The sequence below is a fragment of the Heterodontus francisci genome, chromosome 30 (assembly GCF_036365525.1).
Source record: "Heterodontus francisci isolate sHetFra1 chromosome 30, sHetFra1.hap1, whole genome shotgun sequence".
Lineage (NCBI taxonomy): Eukaryota > Metazoa > Chordata > Chondrichthyes > Heterodontiformes > Heterodontidae > Heterodontus > Heterodontus francisci.
The window spans coordinates 58960237-58985841 of NC_090400.1; the positions used below are offsets into that span (position 1 = coordinate 58960237).

The 25605-nt window shown below is 54.1% G+C and overlaps 1 protein-coding gene across 3 annotated transcripts in view; it reads left to right on the top strand.

Annotated features, from left to right (window-relative positions):
* The window catches only part of LOC137346850 (solute carrier family 13 member 2-like), a 100856-nt gene extending 81920 nt beyond the window's left edge, over window positions 1-18936 (top strand). For all 3 annotated transcript variants that reach the window (XM_068010788.1, XM_068010790.1, XM_068010789.1), the window contains 6 exons: window positions 403-618; window positions 1163-1284; window positions 3151-3272; window positions 3398-3559; window positions 7317-7454; window positions 17009-18936. In XM_068010788.1, the coding sequence (XP_067866889.1) occupies window positions 403-618; window positions 1163-1284; window positions 3151-3272; window positions 3398-3559; window positions 7317-7454; window positions 17009-17146 (898 nt within the window). In that variant the 3' untranslated portion in view covers window positions 17147-18936. The remainder of the gene's footprint in view (window positions 1-402; window positions 619-1162; window positions 1285-3150; window positions 3273-3397; window positions 3560-7316; window positions 7455-17008) is intronic.
* The last annotated feature ends 6669 nt before the right edge of the window (window positions 18937-25605 follow it).

Genomic DNA, 25605 nt, shown 5'->3' on the forward strand with positions numbered 1-25605 from the left:
GAACGGTGGTGGACTCAGAAACTCTCAATTCTTTTAAAAGGTACCTGGACATGCACCTAAGGTACTGTAACCTGCGGGGCTATGGACCAGGTGCTGGAAGATGGAATTAGATTGGGCGGCTAATTTATTCAGCCGGCGCAGACACGATGGGCTGATTGGCCTCCTTCTGTGCTGTACTTTTTCTATGGTTCTATATTTAAGACTGAGGGCGATGGATTTTTGGGCATTAAAGGGAGTCAAGGATAGGGGGAGCAGGAATTGAGGTAGAAGATCAGCAATATTATTATTGAATGGCGGAGCAGACACGAGGGGCTGAATGGCCTACTCTTGCTGCTATTTCTTATGTTGTACATTAATGCTGGTGCTGGATCTTCCCTTCCTCCTCCCCTGATGTCCTCTCAGCCTGAAGGAGAATTTCGGTTGTGGGGCTGCTAAATCCAGGAAGGATATTTCTGCCTACCAGGTGATCAAGGAGGAGTTGAAGAAATTGGGGAGCATGACCTTTGCAGAGATTGCGGTGCTGATCCTCTTTGTCCTGTTAGTCTTGCTGTGGTTCACCAGGGACCCAGGCTTCATACCTGGATGGGCAACTGTCCTCTTTAACAAAGATGAACAGGAGTAAGTATCCCCTGCTCATCCTCCCCCCCCCGTCACCTTGTACTCCCCTTCACACTCTGCTCCCGCGCGCTCCCCCCCTCCTTTTCTGCCTCCACTCTCTCTCCCCCCCCACACTCTGCCCCACATGCTCTCTCCCCCCCACCCCCGTGTTCCCCCCTCTTGTTGCACCCTCCCCCCTCATGCTCTTCTCCCTTGCTCCCCCGTGATCTGCACCCCTGCGCTCCCCCTCTCCTGCTCTCGCCCTCTTGTGCTCTCTCCCCTTTCCTGCTCTCTCCCCTCTTGTGCTCTCCCCCCTCTCCCGCTCTCCCCCCTCTCCCCCCTCTCGTGCTCGCCCCCCTCTCCTGCTCTCCCCCTGTCGTGCTCTCCCCCCTTACACTCTCTCCCTTGCAATCTCTCCCTTTCACTCCCTCGCATGTTCTCCCTCATGCTCTCCCCCTCATGCTTTCTCCCTCACACTCTCTCTCCCTCGTGCACTCTTGTTATGATTTGTGTCCCTTTCTCTCTGAATATCTCGTCTCAAATTCTTTTCTTTGTCTGTCTTCAGTTATGTCACTGATGCTACCGTGGTGATGTTCATCTCAGTGATCATGTTTATAATCCCGTCGAACAAACCGCGTCTCCCGTGTTTCAACAACGGCACTGAAGATTTGGAAGGGGATGGTACAGGTATTGGACAATTAGGAACAGGGAGCGTGTGTACGGTCTGCTCCTTGCTGCTGATAACCGTCTTAAATACACTCTTGTTTTGTTTTTAATTCATTTTCGGGTTGTGGACACCACTGGCAAGGTGGCATTAATTGCCCCATCACCAATTGCCCTCAGATGGTTGAGCCATCACTGCCTTCTGGAAAGTCCTGCATTTCTATAGCGCCTTCTGAATGACTTCAGAACATCCCAAAGCATTTTTACAGCCAATGAAGTACTTTTTGCTTTGAAGTGTAGTCACTGTTGTAAAGTAGGAAATGCAGCAGCCAATTTGCGCACAGCAAGATCCCACAAACAGCAGTGTGATAAATGACCAGATCATCTGTTTGTTGTGATGCTGATTGAAGGATTGATATTGATCCCAGGACACCGGGGAAAGCTCCCCTGCTCTTTTTCCAAATAGTGGCCATGAAATCATTTCGGCCAACCTGAAAGGGCAAACAGGACCTTGGTTTAATGTCTCATCCGAATGATGGCGCGTCCAGCAGTGCAGCACTCCCACAGTATTGCACTGGGTGTGTCAGTCTAGATTATGTGCTCATGCCCAGATTTTTGAACCACTGATAGTGGTTTTGATCAAACTGAGTGACTTGCTGGGCCATTTCAGAGGATAGTTAAGAGTCAACCACATTGCTGTGGGTCTGGAGTCACATGTAGGCCAGACCAGGTAAGGACGGCAGATTTCCTTCCATAAAGAACATTAGTGAACCAGGTGGATTCTTGCAACAATCAGACAGCTTCATGGTCACGTTTACAGCTCCCAGCTTTTTATTTCCACATTTGTAAAACTGAAAATTATCAAATTATCATGGTGAGATTTGAACTCCTGTTCTCTGGATTTTTTTTTTAGAATTAGAATATTACAGCGCAGTACAGGCCCTTCGGCCCTCGATGTTGCGCCGAGCTGTGAAACCATCTGACCTACACTATTCCATTTTCATCCATGTGTCTATCCAATGTCCACTTAAACGCCCTTAAAGTTGGCGAATCTACTACTGCTGCAGGCAGGGCATTCCACGCCCTTACTACTCTCTGAGTAAAGAAACTACCTCTCACATCTGTCCTATATCTATCACCCCTCAACTTGAAGCTATGTCCCCTCGTGTTTGCCATCACCATCCGAGGAAAAAGACGCTCACTATCCACCCTACCTAACCCTCTGATTATCTTATATGTCTCTATTAAGTCACCTCTCCTCCTCCTTCTCTCCAACGAAAACAACCTCAAGTCCCTCAGCCTTTCCTCGTAAGACCTTCCCTCCATACCAGGCAACATCCTAGTAAATCTCCTCATTCTTCACCCAGTAACACAACCACTAGACTCCTGTGTGTGCCAATGACCCCTGCCACATACATTCCTTCACTGGCAGGAGGTTTGGTAACCAGAGGACACAGCTTGAAGGTAATGGGCAAAGGAACCAGAGGGGGACATTGAGGAAACATTTTTTCCCGCAGTGAGTTGTTGTGATCTGGAACGCGCTGCCTGAAAGGGCGGTGGAAGCAGATTCAATAGTAACTTTCAAAAGGGAATTGGATAAATAGTTGAAAAGAAAAAAAATTGGTAGGGCTTTGGGGATAGAGCAGGGGAGTGGGATTAATTGGATAGCATTTCAAAGAGCCAGCACAGACACGATGGGCCGAATGACCTCCTACTGTGCTCCCCACAGGGGAGCTGCAGACCCCAAAGGGATATCTTCTGGGAATGGCTTTGTCACACTGGCCCATTGTGCGTGGCCAAGTGGAGGAGAGACACACAGGCAGTTCAGTTGCTTTAGGGCCTGAGAATAAGTTCCCAGTGCAACTACTGACAGACATTTTGTTCTCCCAGGTAACAAAGACAAGTACGGACCGGCTCCTGCATTACTGAACTGGAAAATTGTCCAAAAGAACCTGGCCTGGAATGTGGTCGTGCTGTTGGGAGGGGGTTTCGCACTGGCTAAAGGGAGTGAGGTAACTTCGTCTGTTACTATTCGAGACACACATTCAGGCACTGGGGTGGGGAGGGGAGGGGATGGGGAGGGGTGAGTTGGGAGTAGTCACACCTTTACAATGCTAGATTTTTTTTTCTCTTCTAGGAATCTGGCCTTTCTGAATGGCTTGGGGAACAACTGATCCCTCTGGAGGCTATCCCTCCATGGGCCATTGTCATCCTACTTTGTCTGTTGATTGCCACCTTCACTGAATGTGCCAGTAACGTAGCAACAACCTCTCTCTTCCTGCCGATACTGGCTGCAATGGTGAGTCCAGTCACTGCCTCGTAAACCCTTTGTCCTCACATTAACTATCATTGTGTTTCTGATGGTCAGCTCTCTATCGCCCCCTGCCTGTGTGACTTTTAGAAATTCATTCACGTGATGTGGGTGTCGCTGTCTAGGCCAGCATTTATTGACCATCCCTAATTGCCCCTGAGAAGGTGGTGATGTGTTCCTGAATACACCCGAGTAGTTTGCTAGGCCATTTCATTGGACAGTTAAGAGTCAACCACATCGCTGTGGGTCTGGAGTCGCATGTAGGCCAGACCAGGTAAGGACAGCAGATTTCCTTCCCTAAAGGACATTAGTGAACCAGGTGGATTCTTACAACAATCCGATAATTTCATGGTCACCAGTACGGAGACCTGCTTTCTGTTTTATTTAATTTAAATTCCCCCAGGCCTCTGGATTACTGGCTCAGTAACATAACTACTCTGCTACCAAACCCTGTACCTGTTTAACTGCCTGTCCAGTTCTCCCTATTTCTGTCCACTATAAGATAAAGAACAGACTGAGGCCCGACCCTATCATGGATTCTACCCACCCATTCAATCTCCTCCCACAGCCATGTACACTCTCCCCCATCATGGACTCTACCCACCCATTCAATCTCCTCCCACAGCCATGTACACTCTCCCCCATCATGGACTCTACCCACCCATCCAATCTCCTCCCACAGCCATGTACACTCTCCCCCATCATGGGCTCTACCCACCCATTCAATCTCCTCCCACAGCCATGTACACTCTCCCCCATCATGGACTCTACCCACCCATCCAATCTCCTCCCACAGCCATGTACACTCTCCCCCATCATGGACTCTACCCACCCATTCAATCTCCTCCCACAGCCATGTACACTCTCCCCCATCATGGGCTCTACCCACGCATCCAATCTCCTCCCACAGCCATGTACACTCTCCCCCATCGTGGACTCTACCCACCCATTCAATCTCCTCCCACAGCTATGTACACTCTTCCCCCATCATCGACTCTACCCACCCATTCAATCTCCTCCCACAGCCATGTACACTCTCCCCCATCGTGGACTCTACCCACCCATTCAATCTCCTCCCACAGCTATGTACACTCTTCCCCCATCATCGACTCTACCCACCCATTCAATCTCCTCCCACAGCCATGTACACTCTCCCCCATCGTGGACTCTACCCACCCATCCAATCTCCTCCCACAGCCATGTACACTCTTCCCCCATCATGGACTCTACCCACCCATTCAATCTCCTCCCACAGCCATGTACACTCTTCCCCCATCATGGACTCGACCCACCCATTCAATCTCCTCCCACAGCCATGTACACTCTCCCCCATCATGGACTCTACCCACCCATTCAATCTCCTCCCACAGCTATGTACACTCTTCCCCCATCATGGACTCTACCCACCCTTCCAATCTCCTCCCACAGCCATGTACACTCTCCCCCATCATGGACTCTACCCACCCATTCAATCTCCTCCCACAGCCATGTACACTCTCCCCCATCATGGACTCTACCCACCCATTCAATCTCCTCCCACAGCTATGTACACTCTTCCCCCATCATGGACTCTACCCACCCTTCCAATCTCCTCCCACAGCCATGTACACTCTCCCCCATCATGGACTCTACCCACCCATTCAATCTCCTCCCACAGCCATGTACACTCTTCCCCCATCATGGACTCTACCCACCCATTCAATCTCCTCCCACAGCCATGTACACTCTCCCCCATCGTGGACTCTACCCACCCATTCAATCTCCTCCCACAGCTATGTACACTCTTCCCCCATCATCGACTCTACCCACCCATTCAATCTCCTCCCACAGCCATGTACACTCTCCCCCATCGTGGACTCTACCCACCCATCCAATCTCCTCCCACAGCCATGTACACTCTTCCCCCATCATGGACTCTACCCACCCATTCAATCTCCTCCCACAGCCATGTACACTCTTCCCCCATCATGGACTCGACCCACCCATTCAATCTCCTCCCACAGCCATGTACACTCTCCCCCATCATGGACTCTACCCACCCATTCAATCTCCTCCCACAGCTATGTACACTCTTCCCCCATCATGGACTCTACCCACCCTTCCAATCTCCTCCCACAGCCATGTACACTCTCCCCCATCATGGACTCTACCCACCCATTCAATCTCCTCCCACAGCCATGTACACTCTCCCCCATCATGGACTCTACCCACCCATTCAATCTCCTCCCACAGCTATGTACACTCTTCCCCCATCATGGACTCTACCCACCCTTCCAATCTCCTCCCACAGCCATGTACACTCTCCCCCATCATGGACTCTACCCACCCATTCAATCTCCTCCCACAGCCATGTACACTCTTCCCCCATCATGGACTCTACCCACCCATTCAATCTCCTCCCACAGCCATGTACACTCTTCCCCCATCATGGACTCTACCCACCCATTTGATCTTTTGAGATAAAGTTCTCTTAACAACAGCTTGTATTTATATGGTGCCTTTTACATAGTAAGACGTCCAAAGGCGCTTCACAGGAGCGTGTTGTCAGATGAAATGTGGTCACTCCTTGAATAAGGCAATCCAGAGAATGTCCAGAACATTCCGCTGTTGTCACCTCTCCCCTCATTGACCTTGGCCTGCCGCAGGCTAGAGTACATTCTCTCTCTCGTCCCATTACAGCTTCTTCTTCAGAAATATCGGGATGGAGATTATTGTAAACTTTCCTCCTGCCGCTCTCTCCTTCATATCCTGAACATTTCTCTCACTAGCTGCACATTGACAACATTCCCTCTCAGTTTCCTCATTAATTGGTTACAGAGATAATCACATAGCTTGGTAGATTGATGGATAGTTAAATAGATAGATAGATTGATATGACAACAACATTTATATAACACTTCAATATAGGACCATAAATCAGACACAATTTGTCAAGGGCCACACAAAGAGATATTAGGACAGGTGACCAAAAACTTGGTCAAAGAGGTAGGTTTTAAGGCAGGGTGGGGGGGGGGGGGGGGGGCGCACATTACAATTTTAGTCTTACATGGGGGGGGCCAGTGAGACATTGTCGGAAAGATAAAGGCATTAAACATTTATCCAACTATTAATCAAAACAACAACAAATGTGCATTTTTGTGAAGAAGCTTTAAATGAGAAGATTAATTACACATTGATGATCAACAATACGTCCGATGTCTTTTTACATGGAACTAGTCAGTAAACGCAGGGCCCAGTGTAAAAATCAGGATTGTCAAGCCTCCAGGATTGTCCAGGAGTTTCCTGGAATTGACAATTAATCTCCAGGAAAAAGCCCAGGAGAAAAATTGAAGGAATATTGAAAAAAAAGTCACTTTCTCTCAACACTTTTGTGCTTTGGATGGAAAAAGGGCATTTGATGACAGTCAAGAATCATCCAATTGGGTAATAGAGTCGGTTAATTTCCACTTGGCTGTGGGAAGGCGGAATTATGCGAGACTGATGTGTTGGGCGACCAATGGTGGGAGAATGGGGGTGGGGTCACACCGACGGACATGTCGGGTAACCAATGGCAGAAGCGTGCGGCGGAGCAGTGACAGAATGGATGTGTCAGGTGACCAAAGGTGGAAGTGTGTAGGCGGGGCAGATGGCATGAGGATGTCATGTGATGAAACCTCCAGGAATTGTCCAGAGTGGGCACCCCTGCTGGTATCAAGAGTGAGTGATTTTGCTGCGTTTAGTGACTGTTATTTGTTTGAATTTGCAGGCACAACGTATTCACCTCCACCCACTCTATGTCATGCTTCCGTGCACCCTGTGTGCTTCATTTGCCTTCATGTTGCCGGTAGCAACTCCTCCAAACTCAATTGTCTTCTCCTATGGGTACCTGAAGGTAGTAGACATGGTAGGTGTTCAAAAGCTCAAAGCATTACTCGACAACAGAGTTAGAGAACATTCCGGTGTGTTTGCAGAATCAGATCCCTCTCACCAGTGGCTACATTTTCTCACTTATGCTCCCAGAATTTGACTTCACTTTCTGGCTGTGGTTGTCGCTGGCCAGGCCAGCATTTATTACCCATCCCTAACCGCCCTTGAGAAGGTGGTGGTGAGCTGCCTTCTCGAACCGCTGCAGTCCATGTGCTGTGCATACACCCACAGTGCTGTTAGGAAGGGAGTTCCAGGATTTTGACCCAACGGCTGTGAAGGTTGATGCCCCAGTTACTGCTGCATTTACAATCAAGGGGACGATGAGAGTACGAGAGCCTTTAACCAGCTTGCTGGCAATGTTTTTTGGGCATTCCTAAGCCTATCTGAGAGACCTGTGCAGTGCATTTATCTCAAAGCAAACAGCCATAGCTCTGTGCATAACCCACTTTCTCACCTCTGAGTCACAAGGTCATGGGGTCAAATACTGCTCGAGAGGCTGGGCCCATAAACCTGGCTGACATTCCAGTGCAGTACTGAGGGAGTGCTGCACTGTCGGAGGGTCAGTACTGAGGGAGCGCTGCACTGTCGGAGGGTCAGTACTGAGGGAGCGCTGCACTGTCGGAGGGTCAGTACTGAGGGAGCGCTGCACTGTCGGAGGGTCAGTACTGAGGGAGCGCTGCACTGTCGGAGGGTCAGTACTGAGGGAGCGCTGCACTGTCGGAGGGTCAGTACTGAGGGAGCGCTGCACTGTCGGAGGGTCAGTACTGAGGGAGCGCTGCACTGTCGGAGGGTCAGTACTGAGGGAGCGCTGCACTGTCGGAGGGTCAGTACTGAGGGAGCGCTGCACTGTCGGAGGGTCAGTACTGAGGGAGCGCTGCACTGTCGGAGGGTCAGTACTGAGGGAGCGCTGCACTGTCGGAGGGTCAGTACTGAGGGAAAGCTGCACTGTCGGAGGGTCAGTACTGAGGGAGCGCTGCACTGTCGGAGGGTCAGTACTGAGGGAGCGCTGCACTGTCGGAGGGTCAGTACTGAGGGAGCGCTGCACTGTCGGAGGGTCAGTACTGAGGGAGTGCTGCACTGTCAGAGGGTCAGTACTGAGGGAGTGCTGCACTGTCGGAGGGTCAGTACTGAGGGAGTGTTGCACTGTCGGAGGGTCAGTACTGAGGGAGTGCTGCACTGTCGGAGGGTCAGTACTGAGGGAGTGCTGCACTGTCAGAGGGTCAGTACTGAGGGAGTGCTGCACTGTCAAAGTTGCTGCGTTTCGAATGAGTCGTTAAACCATGGCCCCGTCTGCTCTGTCAGGTGGGTGTAGAAATTCCCGAAAGCCAATATTTCACAGTCCCTGTCCTGGGAGTGTTTGATGGGAACAGTGTAGAGGGAGCTTTACTCTGTATCTAACCCCGTTTTTTTTTTTTTCTTTTTTTTTGTGTAGAGGGAGCTTTACTCTGTATCTAACCCCCATGCTGTACCTGTCCTGGGAGTGTTTGATGGGGACAGTGTGGAGGGAGCTTTACTCTGTATCTAACCCCCATTTTTTTTTTTTTTCTTTTTTCTTCTTTTTTTCTGGGAGTGTTTGATTGGGGCCAGTGTAGAGGGAGCTTTACTCTGTATCTCACCCCTGTACTGTCCTGGGAGTGTTTGATTGGGGACAGTGTGGAGGGAGCTTTACTCTGTATCTAACCCCCGTTTTTTTTTTTTTTTCTTCTTTTTTTCTGGGAGTGTTTGATTGGGGCCAGTGTAGAGGGAGCTTTACTCTGTATCTCACCCCTGTACTGTCCTGGGAGTGTTTGATTGGGGACAGTGTAGAGGGAGCTTTACTCTGTATCTAACCCCGTTTTTTTTTTTTTTTTTTTCTTCTTTTTTTCTGGGAGTGTTTGATTGGGGCCAGTGTACAGGGAGCTTTACTCTGTATCTCACCCCTGTACTGTCCTGGGAGTGTTTGATTGGGGACAGTGTAGAGGGAGCTTTACTCTGTATCTAACCCCCGTTTTTTTTTTTTTTCTTTTTTTTTTCACAAGGTGACCTTTATACCCCAGGCCCCTTTTATATTTTTCACTTCGAGGGGGGCTTTATCCCTTAGGCCCCCTTTATGTACATATTTACAGTTTTAAAATAACTTTATTAAAACAGATAAATAAACAAAAAACTCAAATTAAAATGCCATTCTCGGCGTCGACGATGCACTCCAGTCCCTGCGGTGCCCACCGGTCGCGGAAGGCCTCAAGCGTACCGGTGGACACCGCATGCTCCTTTTCCAGGGACACCCGGGCGCGAACGTAACCGCAGAAGAGGGGCAGGCAATCGGGGAGGACGGAACCCCCGACGGCCCGCAACCTGGACCTGTGAATTGCCACCTTGGCCAGGCCCAGGAGCAGACCGACGAGGAGATCCTCCTCCCGGCCCAAGCCCCTCCGCACCGGGTGCCCAAAGATCAGGAGCGTGGGACTGAAGTGCAGCCAGAATTTGAGGAGCAGCCCCTTCAGATACTCAAAGAGGGGCTGCAACCTCGCACACTCCGTATATACATGGAACACGGACTCGTCCAGGCCACAGAAAGTACAGGTGGCCTGGGAGTCCGTGAACCTACTTAAAAGCCTATTGCACGGGACTGCTCTGTGCAGCACCCTCCACCCCAGGTCCCCGATGTAAAGGGGGAAGACTCCCGCGTAGAGAGACCTCCATCGGGGTTTCCCCTCGCCGCCAGATGGCAACGCGGACCGCCAGGGCGTGTCCGGCAGGCTGACGAGGGCGAGGAAGTGGAGAGTGTGCAGGAGCAGCCCGTACAGGAAACCCCTCCGCGCCGATTGGAATGGCACGGAGGGCATTTCCGAGAGGCGGCTCGGGTTGTGCGGGACCGGCTCCCGAGGAGGGTTTCGGGGCTTGGGTCCGATGAGCAGTTCCGGCCGAGCGGGGGTCAGCTCGGCCGGGATCGCTCCGCACTCCCGAGCCCCCTCGCCACCCGCAGTGAGGGGCGTCCCGGGGGTTCCGGCTACTCCTCCGCCCGCCGGACCGTCCCCGGAGTCGGCCGCCCGGACAGCCGAGGCGCTCTCCTCCGCCGGCGGGGGAGCGCCCTGACTGGAGGCGACCATGTTCCAGACTCGGAAAAGATCCCGGTAAAAGACAGGCAACTCCCTCAGAGAGGCGCGGCTAACGGACTCCACCGGGAGCTGCGTGTCGTCTTGAAGGCAGTGACACTGGCGGAAAAAATACGTCGCCAGCGCACACCATCTGGGAGGACGCTCGACGTACAGGTATCTCTGCAGGGTCCGAAGGCGGAGAGTCGCAGCCTGGGTGCGGACGCACACCAGCGACTGACCGCCCTCCTCGATCGGGAGACTCAGGACCGCGGCAGAGACCCAGTGTTTCCTCTTGCCCCAGAAGAAATCGACGAGTTTCTTCTGGATCTTGGTGGCAAATACAGGGGGCGGGGCCAAAGTGACCAACCGGTACCACAGCATGGAGGCCACCAGTTGGTTTATGACCAACGCTCGGCCCCTGTAGGAAAGCACTCGGAGCAGTCCTGTCCAGCGCCCCAGCCGAGCGGTGACTTTCGCCTCCAACTCCTGCCAGTTTGCCGGCCAGGCTTCCTCAGCGGGGCTAAGGTGGACTCCCAGATAGAGGAGGTGCGTGGTGCTCCACGCAAAAGGTGTCATCTCCTCCGGCAGGGAGTCCACCCGCCACTGACCAACCAGGAGTCCGGAACATTTCTCCCAATTGATCCTCGCGGAGGACGCGGCAGATAAGGTCTGCTGGCAGTCGCGCATCCTCCGCAAGTCAACGGGATCTGTGATTGCGAGGAGCACGTCGTCGGCGTAAGCCGAGAGGACGACCCGCATGGCCGGCTCGCGCAGAGCCAATCCCGTCAACCTCCTGCGAAGCAGGCACAGGAAGGGCTCCACGCAGATGGTATACAATTGGCCGGACATGGGGCACCCCTGACGCACTCCTCTCCCAAATCGAAGGGGCGCCGTCAAGGACCCGTTAACTTTGACTAGACACTCTGCGGCGGCGTATAAAAGTCGGACCCGGGCCACGAAATGCGGCCCGAGTCCGAAAGCGCGCAGAGTCCCGAAAAGGTAATCGTGATCCACCCTGTCGAACGCCTTCTCCTGATCGAGGGAGAGAAAGGCGACCGACTGACCAGTCCTCTGGGAAAGATGGATCAGGTCCCGGACCAGGTGGATGTTGTCCTGGATGGACCGGCCCGGGACCGTGTAGGACTGGTCGGGGTGGATCATGTGGGCCAGCACGGAGCCCAGGCGGGTAGACATAGCCCGGGCAAAGATCTTATAATCCGTGCTGAGGAGGGAGACCGGACGCCAGTTTTTAAGCAGGCGGAGATCGCCCCTCTTCGGCAGCAGGACGATGACCGCCCTGCGCCACGAGAGGGGCATCTCCCCGGTCGCCAGGCTTTCCCCCAGGACCCGCGCGTAATCGTCCCCCAGGACGTCCCAGAACGCCCTGAGGAACTCCACGGTCAACCCATCCAGCCCTGGGGATTTGCCCCTCGAGAGCTGGTGGAGGGCGCCAGTCAGCTCCGCCAACGTGAGCGGAGCCTCCAATCCTTCGGCGCCCTCCGGGCTGACCTGCGGCAGGTCCTCCCACAAAACTCTGCGCGCATCCTCGCTGGACGGATCCGGAGAGAACAACGCACTGTAATACGTCCGGACCAAATGGCCCATTCCCTCCGGATCCGTGATGGAGGATCCGTCGTCGGCCAGCAGCTCGACGAGCTGCTTACGGACCCCCCGCCATTTTTCCAGCGAGTAGAAGAAGGGTGAGGCGCGGTCCAAATCTTCCAGGATCTGGATCCGCGACCTCACGTACGCGCCTCGGGACCCTATGAGCTGCAGGTTCCTCAGCGCGCCCTTCTTCTCTTTGTACGCCTGCCACAGGGCCGGGTCCGCGACGGCATGACCGAGGCGGGATTCCAAGTCGAGCACCTCCCTCTCAAGGCGCCCGACCTCGGCTTCCCGCCTCTTGGTCGACCCCTTCGCGTACTCCTGACAGAAGACGCGGATGTGAGTCTTGCCCACATCCCACCATAGCCTCAAGGAGGGGAAGCCCCCCTGCTTCCTTCTCCAGTCGGCCCAGAATCGACAGAACGAGTCCCGAAATCGCACGTCCTCCAGCAGCCGGTTGTTAAAGTGCCAGTACGCAGACCCCGCCCGCGTGCGGAGCGGAGTGAACTCCGCCCACACCAGGCGGTGGTCCGAGCACGGCACCAGCCGCATGGAGGCCGCCGAGACACGGGAGACGTACGCCTGCGAAATGTAGAGGCGGTCGATTCGCGACCCCCCTCCTCCAGACCTCCACGTGAAGGCGCTGGAGTCGGGATGGAGATTCCGCCAGACGTCCACCAAGTTAAGGGAGCTGATCAGTCCCCTCAACTTCTCCACCGACGCTTGGCCGCGCTGGGGACCGGAGCGATCCCCCACCTCGAGGGTGCAGTTAAAATCCCCCCCGAGGATGATGCACTCGCCGCTATCGATGGAGCTCAAGAGAGCGGACACTTCTTCAAAGAAGCGCGCTTGCAAAGCGCCGGGCCTGGGCGCGTACACGTTCACAAAGTGGAGCGGCACGCTACCCAGGCGAACGGCGAGGTGGAGCAAGCGGCCCGGCACTAGCTCCTTGACCCCCAAGATCTCCGGCTGAAAAGTCGGGGCCAACAAGATAGCCACCCCACTAGAAATAGGGGTGAGGTGACTCATGTAGACCCCACCCTGCCACTCCAGGAGCCAGGTGGCTTCGTCTCCCGGAACGGTGTGGGTTTCCTGCAGAAAGCTCACCGCGTATCTCCCTTCCCTAAGGACTGAGAGATTGTGAAATCTGCGGTGAGCCCCTCTGCTGCCGTTGATGTTGAGGCTGGCTATGGTTATCTTCATGTCAAAGGTACGTAAAACCCGTCACCAACAGCTCACTGTGAGGAGGGAGTGGAAGTGCACCTGGCCCTCCACTCCCCCAGCAACCCATTGAGGAACACATTAAAACGGCGCCTCTCAACCAGTTTCACGTCCGCAGCGCTTGCCCGCTATCTTAAGGGCGGCACGGACGGACTGGATGATCAGCGCCAGATTCGACCAACGGTCGAGGGCCAGCTGAACTTTATTGCGGCAACCTCTGCAAGCCGCGAGGAAATCCCGGAGTTCCGCCGTGGGGATGAGAGGAGATTCGGTGGGAGGCACGAGGGACTCCACCACCTCACTGGCGATGGAATCAAGATCTTCCTCCGTGCCCCGCACCGAATCCCCATCCTCCTCCGGGTCGTCACCGCCAGCGGCCGACACATCCACCACACACTGTGGGGCGGACGTCCCGGCCGCGCCAGCTGGTCCCGCCTCCGTCACGATCCCACCCCCAGGATCGATGGCGGAGTCCTCCTCTCTGGGTTCTATTGTGAAACTGGAGCCTGTAGGCACCAGCGGTTCAGGACCCCCCTCCACCTCCATCCCCAGGCCAATGACTGGTCCAGGGGAGACAGAAGTTCCGGACTCCGGGAAACCAGCCGGAGCCGAGACTGGAGGCGGCGAGAGGAGGCCATCTCCCGCTCCGCCAGCACCCACAGGCCCAGCAGATGGGGCAGCATTCTCAGTTATAACTGGGTCGGGTGTCTCCTGGTTGGTGGTGGACTCCGGCTGGGAGGCCCGACCCTCTGGGGCCTCGCCCTCCCCTTCATTCAGGACACCCGACCCAGTAGCAGTGGCGGAATGGGCGGTTTCCCCAGGCTCCCCCACCACAAGCAGGGCCCCACTTACTCCTTCAGGAGGGGCCTCACGTACCGGGGCCATCCCCTCCCCTCCATCCTGAGGAATAGGGAGCACCTGCCCGGACTTTGCAGCCTTGGTGGTGGCGGTAGGGGGCACCTGAGGACCAGAAACAGGAGGCAGCTCCCCTCCAACAGATGGGCCCTGCACCTCAGGGCCCTGTGTTATTTCTGTGGAGGGGTGCCTTCTCCTCTTTTTCGCACTTGGGCGCGGAGACTCAGAGACCTCCATGTCATCAGAGGCCTCCGCCTCCGCACCCTTTTTTCCTTTTTTAGTCACCCTGGGCCTGAGCCCAGCCCTGGGACAGGTGGATTCCATGGGAATGGGCTTTGGGCTGAGCTCAGGCTCGGGTTGAGTCAAAGTGTCCAGGGGACGCGCCTCACGATGTTTCTTTTTTCCCCGCGTCTTCCTTCCGCTCGGACGGACGCTCCCCTCCCCGCCAGAGGCTGTGAAAACCACAGCCTCCGGAACCGACTGAGCGGTGTCTGTTGGATGTGCGGGGGGAGTGGGAGGAGGTGCTGTGGAACCACTCTGGGCCGCCGAGGTGGAGCTGGCGGCCGGGAGGTTGGGGCAGTTCTTCCGAACATGCCCCACCCCCTTGCAGACGTGGCACCGCGCCCCGTCCGAGGTCCAAAAGACGCGGTAGGCCGTCCCCTGGAACTCCACATTAAATTGGCCCTCCGTGTCCTCCTCCCGCGCCAGCTGCATAAATAACTGGCGGCGGAAGGAGTAGACATGTTGGAGGCTGTGCTCCCGAAGACCAAGCCGGACTGGGGTGATCCCCGACCTCACCTCCCCCAGATGGTGCAGGTGGGGGAGGAGGAGCTCACTGGGAATGAAGGGTGGGACGTTGGACAACATTATCCGATGCGCAGTGGCCCCCAGAGGGTCCACTGGCAGGAAGGTCCCCCCCACAGTGAGCCCTTTACTCAGGGCCAGGGACACCGCCCGCTCGGTCTTCAAAAAGAACACAGCCTTCCCATACATCTTTGAGGCCGCAACAATGGCCGAGGGGCCGACAACCACGGCCATTGCCTTAACGCAGGCCTCAATAGACATGTTGGGGTGGGGATAGCTCTTCACCCCATGGCTGCATGTCAATAATTTAAAGGGTGACGGGGCCACGTGGGCAGCCACAGAAGCTGCAGCTGCGTAGGTAGTAGAGGGCCCCGCCACCGGTGATGAAGGGCTTGCCATGGGTCCAAGAGCTAAACCCACCCCAAATTGTGGACTTGCACACTAAATAACAGATTCACAGAAAAATTTGAAAAGACAAACAAACAAACAACAGGTTAGTGGAGAGGCTGAGGTAAGAGAGGAGAGGCAAAGGCAGGCTGGAAGGGATGATTTGCTTTCTGGAGGTGGTGCTCACAGTACACTTAAAACAAACAGTCTTTGAAGTTGGTCTTCCGGTCTTCTGGTTGGGGGAGTCGTCTTCACCTGGGTCAGCTGAAGCCGCCCAGGCACTATCTATCCCCTTCCGTCTGTTTAGCTGGGCAGCTTCAGCTGACCCAGGCTTGGCAAATGGGGTGGGGAGGGAGCTTCCCTGTGTGCTTTTGCAGCAGCACAGACTCCTGTTGAATTGGCAGCCCCACCCCTTGTTGTTCCAGCCACTTGTTCCTCCCCCAACAGTCCAAAGTAAATTACTGGTGTTCAGCACCCACCTCCAGACAAAGCCTTGTTTCCAACAAAAAAAGAATGTCACTTTCTTCTCTTTTAAAGGTGATTGTTGTTGGAGTTTTCCTCTGCTTGTTTGTAGAAGCTCTCCCTTGCTCAGTGTAGCTCCTCTCTCCACCTCTGCAACCTCCAACTGCCACCAGCACTGTCAGCTGCACCTCGTTGATGCACTCAGGCTCCCAAATCAGTGGGCAGCCAATCCCAGTGCTGTACCTGTCCTGGGAGTGTTTGATGGGGACAGTGTGGAGGGAGCTTTACTCAGTATCTAACCCCGTTTTTTTTTTTTCTCTTTTTTTTTCCTTTCTCCACTCTCCTCTCTGCAGTTGGTGCAGCTGCTCCCCCTGTTGCTGGCAGGAAATGCTCCAAATTGCCCAGCCAATCCCAGTTTTTTTTTTGGTTTTTTTTGATGGGGGACAGTGTCGACGGAGCTTTACTCTGTATCCAACCCCGTGCTGTACCTGTCCTGGGAGTGTTTGATGGGGATGGTGCAGAGGGAGCTTTACTCTGTATCTAACCCCGTACTGTACCTGTCCTGGGAGTGTTTGATGGGGGACAGTGTAGAGGAAGCTTTACTCTGTATCTAACCCCGTGCTGTTTCTGTCCTGGGAGTGTTTGATGGGGACAGTGTAGAGGGAGCTTTACTCTGTATCTAACCCGTGCTGTTTCTGTCCTGGGAGTGTTTGATGGGGACAGTGTAGAGGGAGCTTTACTCTGTATCTAACCCCGTACTGTACCTGTCCTGGGAGTGTTTGATGGGGATGGTGCAGAGGGAGCTTTACTCTGTATCTAACCCCGTACTGTACCTGTCCTGGGAGTGTTTGATGGGGGAACAGTGTAGAGGAAGCTTTACTCTGTATCTAACCCCGTGCTGTTTCTGTCCTGGGAGTGTTTGATGGGGACAGTGTAGAGGAAGCTTTACTCTGTATCTAACCACGTACTGTACCTGTCCTGGGAGTGTTTGATGGGGACAGTGTAGAGGGAGCTTTACTCTGTATCTAACCACGTACTGTTTCTGCTCTAAGCTCTCACTCTGTTTATGTCAGCACAAATGTTTTAGCAGTTTTCTCACGCTGTGTCTGATATTCCACAGGCAAAAACTGGAATTGTGGTGAATCTGATTGGTGTCTTGGTGATCACAATGGCAGTGAACAGTTGGGGATTTGCCATGTTCAACCTGGGCACCTTTCCTGATTGGGCAAATTTCACGTCAAAAGCAGGAGGTGATTGAGGGACATGAAAAGCTTGTGTATATTGAAGTATCAACGACAGGAATGGCCACTGGACAGAGTCAGTGATATAACCATTAATTGCATTTTAATTATTTAAGTGGTGCCCCCATTGTTTCCTCATTTGGGTCGCAGAATTTGATGTGAGAAGGATAAATTTTGAACTGCGTGCTGAGACCAGGCAGTGAAAGCACTTGTTGACGGAGCGACCATGCTTGTGTTTGTAGCCGTGTCTGTAAGTAATGATGTTTATGTAAATTCTACAAACTCCCCTGGTCCAGAAGCACAGCAGCAACCTGGATAATCGTCTGGAGAAGAGACTGGAACCAAATTCACAAATCATTGACAGCACATTGAGAGACCAACTCTGCTATCAATCCTGGAACTGATTCCAGCTACCTTTACCGTTAATTCAACCTATATTGGCTTGTGTTAGTGTGTGTGTGTGTGAGTGTGTCATTGCACCTGTACCTGTGTTTGTCTGGATGTGTGTCTGGGAATGTCTGCGGGGGAGTGTCTGGGTCTGTGTTTATGTCTGTGTGTGTGTGTATCTCTGTCTCTAGGTGTCTGTACCAGGGTGAGTGAAAGGGTGATTGCTTGTTTGTGGGTCTGTGATTATTGAGATTCCAGATGATTTCCAGATGCAACCACACTCACTCATCTTCATATCACACGGGAAATAGGAAGAGAATCTGTGTGAATGTCACAAGTTCCCTTCAAATGACTGAAGATCAGGAAGTACTGAATGTTCCCATTCTGGAGTTCTTCATGAGCTCAACAATGTTGAAGAGATAGAAATATGTGTCACTGTGTGTGTGAGGCTGTATTGGTGTGCCAGAGTGTGTTAATATGTGTGAGACTGTGTCAAGGTGTGTGTGTGTGTCAATGAGTACAGGGGGGTGTGTCTCAGGGGGTGTTGGCGGGGCGTGTGTTGGTGGAGTGTGTCAGGGAGTGTATGTGTGTGTCAGGGAGAGTGTGTGTGTGTGTGTCAGGGAGAGTGTGTGTGTGTCAGGGAGAGTGTGTGTGTGTCAGGGAGAGTGTGTCAGTGTGTGTCCTTTATCTCCAAGGTTTGGTTCCCTGGTTTACACCTCCAGCTCCTCCAGCAGTTTGTGTAATGAGGTTTTGTTCACTGGGAGTCAGGCTCTGGCCTGTCGATGTGGTTTCCTTTTCTCCACAAGGTCTGAGCCTGTGCTCCCTGTCCTAGCGTCCCAAAAGTGGGTGAAACTCTTCTCTGACGGGGGTGGGGGAAGCCGATTGGTGTTGGTGGGCAGCACCTGGACTGAAAGACCAACTGTTGCCTCCTGAAAATATTGCCGAGATTCCCATTCCAATCTTCAACTTCAACAACACCCAAGGATTATGGAATCATGCAGCATACAAGGTGGAAACTTGACCCATCATGGACCTTTGGAAAAACCATTCAATTAGTCCCCATAAACCCTCGTGCTTTTCCCGGTGAGCCGACCTTTCGACTCCCACTCTACAACTGGTCTCTCAGCCCTCGCGTATCCAGAGTCTGGGCAGGAGGGGGTTTAATTTACAGCAGCTGGGTAATGGTGTTTGGGGAAATATAAACTGAAACAAAAACAAATTAAGAAGAAAAAGGCCTCAACACTGTGTGAGAAGATGTCAGGGGGTCTGACTGCAGGAGGGACTGGGGAGAAGATCACTCCCTACCGATTGTTCATTGCCACCAAAACCATCCCAATGTCAGCAACATAAATTGCTGCTAAATATTTATCGTTTGTAAAGGATTGCACTTTTTGTGGAAATGTGAAGAATAAAGTTATCAGCCAGTTTTATGCATTGTTACTGAATCAGATCCCCAACAGCCCTATTCACCTGGACCACCACCCCCCCCCCCCCACACACAGCCTGGACCCACCCCCCCCACCCCAACACACACAGCCTGTTCACCCCCCCTCCACACACAGCCTGGAACCCCCCCCCCTTCACACAGAGAGCCTGGACCCCCCCGCACCAACACACACAGCCTGTTCACCCCCCCTCCACACACAGCCTGGAACCCCCCCCCCCCACTTCACACAGAGAGCCTGGACTCCCCCCCCCCCCCCCGCAACACACACAGCCTGTTCACCCCCCCTCCACACACAGCCTGGACCCCCCCCCCCCTCCACACACAGCCTGGACCCCCCCCACTTCACACAGAGAGCCTGGACCCCCCCCCCCCCTCCCCCAACACACACACACACAGCTCTCAGGGTGAAGAAAAGCTCCATGCTGAATTTATTGAATGATACAATACAAAAGGAGGCCATTCGCCCATCGTGCCTGTGCTGGCTCTTTCAAAGATCTATCCAATTAGTCCCCAGCAGGTCACCCCTGCTACTTGCCCCCAGATCACTGCAGATATTCCCCCATCAAATATTTATTATCCAACTCCCTTTTCTGAATGATATATTTGATTGTGTGATATTCTGTCAAGATTAATAATTAGAGCCAAACCTTTCAAGGGTGAAATTCGGAAACATTTCTACACACAAAGGGTGGGAGAAGATTGGATGCTGGATCAATTATTAATCTGAAATCTGAGATTGATAGATTTTTTGTTATCCGAAGGTATTAAGGGATGTGGGACAAAGGCGGGAATATGGAGTTAGGTCACAGATCAGCTATGATCTCATTGGATGACAGAACAGGCTCGAGGGGCTGAATGGCCTGCTGCTGTTCCTCTGATATCATGTGCAAACTGTGAGCTGGGAATGCTCATTCATTAAAATCTACCCAGAGGAAGGTAAGAATGTTGGAAGACCAGCTGACTCTAGCTACAATCTGTGGTAAAGCCTGGCTACCCGTCGAGACCAGACATGCACCAGACTAGACCAGACCTGAACCCGTCTAGACCCAACCAAAACCATCTAGACCCGACCTGGACCCGGCTAGACCCGACCCGGACCCGGCTAGACCCGACCTGAAGTGGTCTAGACACGACTAGACCCGACCTGGACCCGTCTAGACCCAACCAAAACCATCTAGACACGACCTGGACCCGGCTAGACACGACCTGCACCCGGCTAGACCCGACCTGCACCCGGCTAGACCCGACCTGAAGTGGTCTAGACACGACTAGACCCGACCTGGACCCGTCTAGACCCAACCAAAACCATCTAGACACGACCTGGACCCGGCTAGACACGACCTGGACCCGGCTAGACACGACCTGAAGTGGTCTAGACACGACTAGACCCGACCTGAACCCGACTAGACAAAACCTGAAGTGGTCTAGACCCGACCTGAACCCGGCTGGACCCGACTAGACACGACCTGAACACGGCTGGACCCGACCTGAACACGGCTGGACCCGACCTGAACACGGCTGGACCCGGCTAGACCCGACCTGGACCCGGCTAGACCCGACCTGGACCCGACTAGACACGACCTGGACCCGACTAGACACAACCTGGACCCGACTAGACACGACCTGGACCCGACTAGACACGACCTGAAGTGGTCTAGACACGTCCTGAACCCGGCTGGACACGACTAGACCCGACCTGAACCCGACTAGACACGACTTGAAGTGGTCTAGACCCGACCTGAACCCACCTGGACCCGACTAGACACGACCTGAAGTGGTCTAGACCCGACCTGGACCCGACTAGACACGACCTGAAGTGGTCTAGACCCGACCTGGACCCGGCTAGACCCGACCTGAACCCGGCTGGACCTGGCTAGACTCGACCTGGACCCGGCTAGACCCGACCTGGACCCGGCTAGACCCGACCTGAAGTGGTCTAGACCCGACCTGAACCCAGCTGGACCCGACTTGGACCCGACTAGACACGACCTGAAGTGGTCTAGACCCGACCTGGACCCGGCTAGACCCGACCTGAACCCGACCTGGACCCGGCTAGACCCGACTAGACACGACCTGAAGTGGTCTAGACCCGACCTGAACCCGGCTGGACCCGACTAGACCCGACCTGGACCCGACTAGACACGACCTGAAGTGGTCTAGACCCGACCTGAACCCGGCTGGACCCGACTAGACCCGACCTGGACCCGGCTGGATCCGACCTGAACCCGGCTAGAACCCGACCTGAACCCGGCTAGAACCCGACTAGACCCGGCTAGAACCCGACTAGACCCAGCTAGACCTGACCTGGACCCGGCTAGACCCGACCCCGACTAGACACGACCTGAAGTGATCTAGACCCGACCTGAACCCGGCTAGACCCGACCTGGACCCGACTAGACCTTACTACATGTGTCTGACCAGGTCGGGTGTGAAAAAATTTAAAGGGCTCAGGCTACGGTCGAGTCGGGCTCGGGTTGGGTTTTAATTTTATACTCGAGCCAGGCTTTAATCTGTTCATGCCCAACCCAGCCAGCATCACTGAACTCTCCTCATGAATTAAACACAGTAAACCTCATTTCTCATCCTCAACAGGTTGTTTCAACAATTACACTGTGTATTCCTTTCACTCACAAACAGAATGTGCAATGTGAAAGGAAGCCATAACTCAATCAACAGTGACTGTAGAGGGAGCTTTACTCTGTATCTAACCCCGTTTTTTGTTTAAGGAGGCCTTTATTCCTCAGGCCCCCTTAATATAGATTTTTAAAATAACGTTATTAAAATCGAATAAATAAACCAAAATCTCAAATTAAAATGCCATTCTCGGCGTCGACAATGCACTCCAGTCCCTGCGGTGCCCACCGGTCGCGGAAGGCCTCAAGCGTACCAACGGACACCGCATGCTCCTTCTCCAGGGACACCCGGGCGCGAACGTAACCGCGGAAGGGGGGCAGGCAATCGGGGAGGACGGACCCCCCGACAGTCTGCAACCTGGACCTGTGAATTGTCACCTTGGCCAGGCCCAGGAGCAGACCGACGAGGAGATCCTCCTCCCGGCCCAAGCCCCTTCGCACCGGGTGCCCAAAGATCAGGAGGGTGGGGCTGAAGTGCATCCAAAACGTGAGGAGCAGCCCCTTTAAATATGCAAACAGGGGCTGCAACCTCGCACATTGCATATATACGTGGAACACGGACTCGTCCAGGCCACAAAAAGTACAGGCGGCTTGTGAGTCCATGAACCTGCTTAAAAGTCTATTGCATGGGACTGCCCTGTGCAACACCCTCCACCCCAGGTCCCCGATGGAAAGGGGGAAGACTCCCGCATAGAGAGACCTCCATAGGGGATTCCCCTCGCTGCCTCGTGAAATCTGCGGTGAGACCCTCTGCTGCCGTTGATGTTGAGGCTGGCTATGGTTATCTTCATGTCAAAGGTACTTAAAACCTGTCACCAACACCTCACTGTGAGGAGGGAGTGGAAGTGCACCTGGCCCTCCACTCCCCCCAGCAACCCATTGAGGAACACATTAAAATGGCGCCTCTCAACCAGTTTCACGTCTGCGCGCTTGCCCGCTTTCTTGAAGGCGGTACGGACGGACTGGATAATTAACGCCAGGTTCAACCAACGGCCAAGGGCCAGCTGAACTTTATTGCGGCAACCCCTGCATGCCGCGAGGAAATCCCGGAGTTCCGCCTTGGAGATGAGAGGAGATTCGGTGGGAGGCACGAGGGACTCCACCACCTCACTGGCGATGCAATCAAGGTCATCCTCCGTGCACCGCACCGAATCCCCATCCTCCTCCGGGTCGTCACCGCCAGCGGCCGACACATCCATCACACACTGTGGGGCGGACGTCCCGGCCGCGCCAGCTGGTCCCGCCTCCGTCACGATCCCACCCCCAGGATCGATGGCGGAGGAGTCCTCTCTGGCTTTTACTGTAAAACTGGAGCCTGTGGGTACCAGCAGTTCAGGACCCCCCCTCCACCTCCGTCCCCAGGCCAATGAGCAGTCCAGGGGAGACAGAAGTTCCCAATTCCAGAAATCCAGCCGGAGCCGAGACCAGGGGCGGTGAAAGGAGGGCATCTCCCGCTCCGCCAGCACCCACAGGCCCAGCAGGCGGGGCAGCATTTTCAATTATAACCGGGTTGGGTGTCTCCTGGTTGGGAGTGGATTTTGGCTGGGAGTGCCGACCCTTTGGGGCCTCGCCCTCCCCTCCACTCCGGGCACCCACGCAGTGGCAGAATGGGAGTCTTCTCCAGGAGGGTTCCCAGGCTCCCCTACAACAAGCAGGGTTCCACTTGCTCCCTCAGGAGGGGCCACATGTACAGGGGTCTCCCCCTCCCCTCCATCCTGAGGGGTAGGGAGCGCCTGCCCAGACTTTACAGCCTTGGTGGTGGTGGCAGGGGGAATCCGGGGACCCAAACCAGGAGACAGTTCCCCTCCAACAGATGGACCCGGCACCTCAGGGCCCTGTGTTACCTCTGTGGAGGGGTGCCTTCTCCTCTTTTTCCCACTTGGGCGCGGAGGCTCAGAGACCTCCATCCTTCAGAGGCCTCAGCCTCCGCACCCTCCTTTTTTTTAAAGCTACCCTGAGCCTGTGCCCAGCCCTGGGGCAGGTGGGTCCCCTGGGAGTGGGCCTTGGGCTGAACTCAGGCTCGGGTTGTGTCATGGTGTCCAGGGGACGCGCCTCCCTCCCCACTGGAGGCCGTGAAAACCACAGCCTCCGGAACTGTCTCAGCGGTGTATTTTGGAGGTGTAGGGGGAGTGGTGCCACCCTGGGCCGCCGAGTTGGAGGCTGGCAGGTTGGGGCAGTTCTTACGAACGTGCCCCACCCCCTTGCAGACATGACCGTGCCCCATCCAAGGTGCAGAAGACTTGGTAGGCCGTCCCCTGGAACTCCACATTGAAGTGGCCCTTCAAGACCTCCTCCCGCACCAGCTGCATAAATAGCAGGCGGCAGAAAGAGTACACATGCCGGAGGCTGTTTTCCCGAAGACCAAGTGGGACTGGAGTGATCCCCAACCTCACCTCCCCCAGATGGTGCAGGTGGAGGAGGAGGAGCTGTCTGGGAATGACCCCCCCCCCCCCCCCCAGAGGGTCCACCGGCAGGAAGGTCCCCCACAGTAAGCCCCTTACTCAGGGCCAGGGACACTGCCCGCTCGGTCTTCAGGAAGAACACAGCCTTCCCGTACATCTTCGAGGCTGCCACAATGGCCGAGGGGCCGACAACCTCAGCCATTGCCTTTACGCAGGCCTCAATGGACATGTTGGGCTGGGCATGGCTCTTCACCCCATGACTAGAAGTGATCAGTTTGAATGATGAAGGGGCCACATGGGCAGCCGCAGAGACTGCAGCCACATAAGTATTAGAGGGCTCCGTTACCGGCACAGATGGACTTGCCATGGGTCAAGAGCTAAATCCCACCCCAATGGTAGGCCTGCAGATTTCAAATAAAGCCATAAATAAATATATATATAATAAGTTAGGGGAGAGGCAGAGGGTATACTGAAGAGGAAAAGGGAGGCTGGGAGTGACGACTTGTCTCACTGAGGTGGTATGACAGACGACAGTTCAATCAAACAGTCCTTCACGTGGTCTTCCGGATGGGGAGAGGCGACTTCACCCGGGTCAGCTGAAAGCTTCTCTGGCAGTATCGGTCTTCTGCTTTCTTCTTAGCCAGGCAGCTTCAGCTGACCCAGGCTGGGCAATAGGGGTGGGGAGGGAGCTTCCTTGTATCTTTACTACAACTGCACAGCTCCCTACAGAATTGTACAGCCCCCACCCCCAGTTCTTCCGGCCTCTCCCGACAGCCCTAATGAAATACAAGTCTGGTGCTCGACACCCACCTTGAAACACAGCCTTATGATTAAAAAGTCTTTTCCTCCTCTGCAACAAAAGTTGTTGAAAGGTTTTTGCAGTTCCCTCCTCAGCTCTCCCTCTCCAGCAGCACCTCCAGCAACTGACTGCAGCACTGTCAGCTGCACCTCGTTGATGTACTCAGCACTCAAGTTTCCCAATCACAGAGCAGTCAACCTCATTTTATTATTTTGATGGGGGACAGTGTAGAGGGAGCTTTACTCTGTATCTAACCCCGTGCTGTACCTGTGAGTGTTTGATGCTGTCACTGGGCCTGAAATAGGTGATGTGTCCCCTCCTCTGCAATGTCATGCCCCAACAGTGTTTGATCAGCACAATCCTTGGCCATTCCTAGACCCTGAGAGCAGCTGCAAGTCCCTCAGGGAAGGTGGCCTCTCCCTGTAGAGACACCACAACAACCGGCAGCTAAAAGACTTAGGGGAAAACATTCCATTAAATGTAGAATATCAGACAAGGATAATACTTCCTGGCACATTCTAATTACAATGTTGGTCGATCCCCCCTGTGTAATTATGTTTTGATAAATGTGCATTGCTTTCACTGCATTCCAACATTATTTCAACATTCTTTCACCTCACCATGTATTTAAGATTTGTTTATGTTAACCCTCCACACGGGGTCACAAAATACTTGATGCTGAAAAAAGATAATTCAGCCCATCTAAATGCAACCAACCCCAAATCCCACTTCAGAGCTGACACTACAAAGAACAAAGAAAATTACAGCACAGGAACAGGCCCTTCGGCCCTCCAAGCCTGCGCCGATC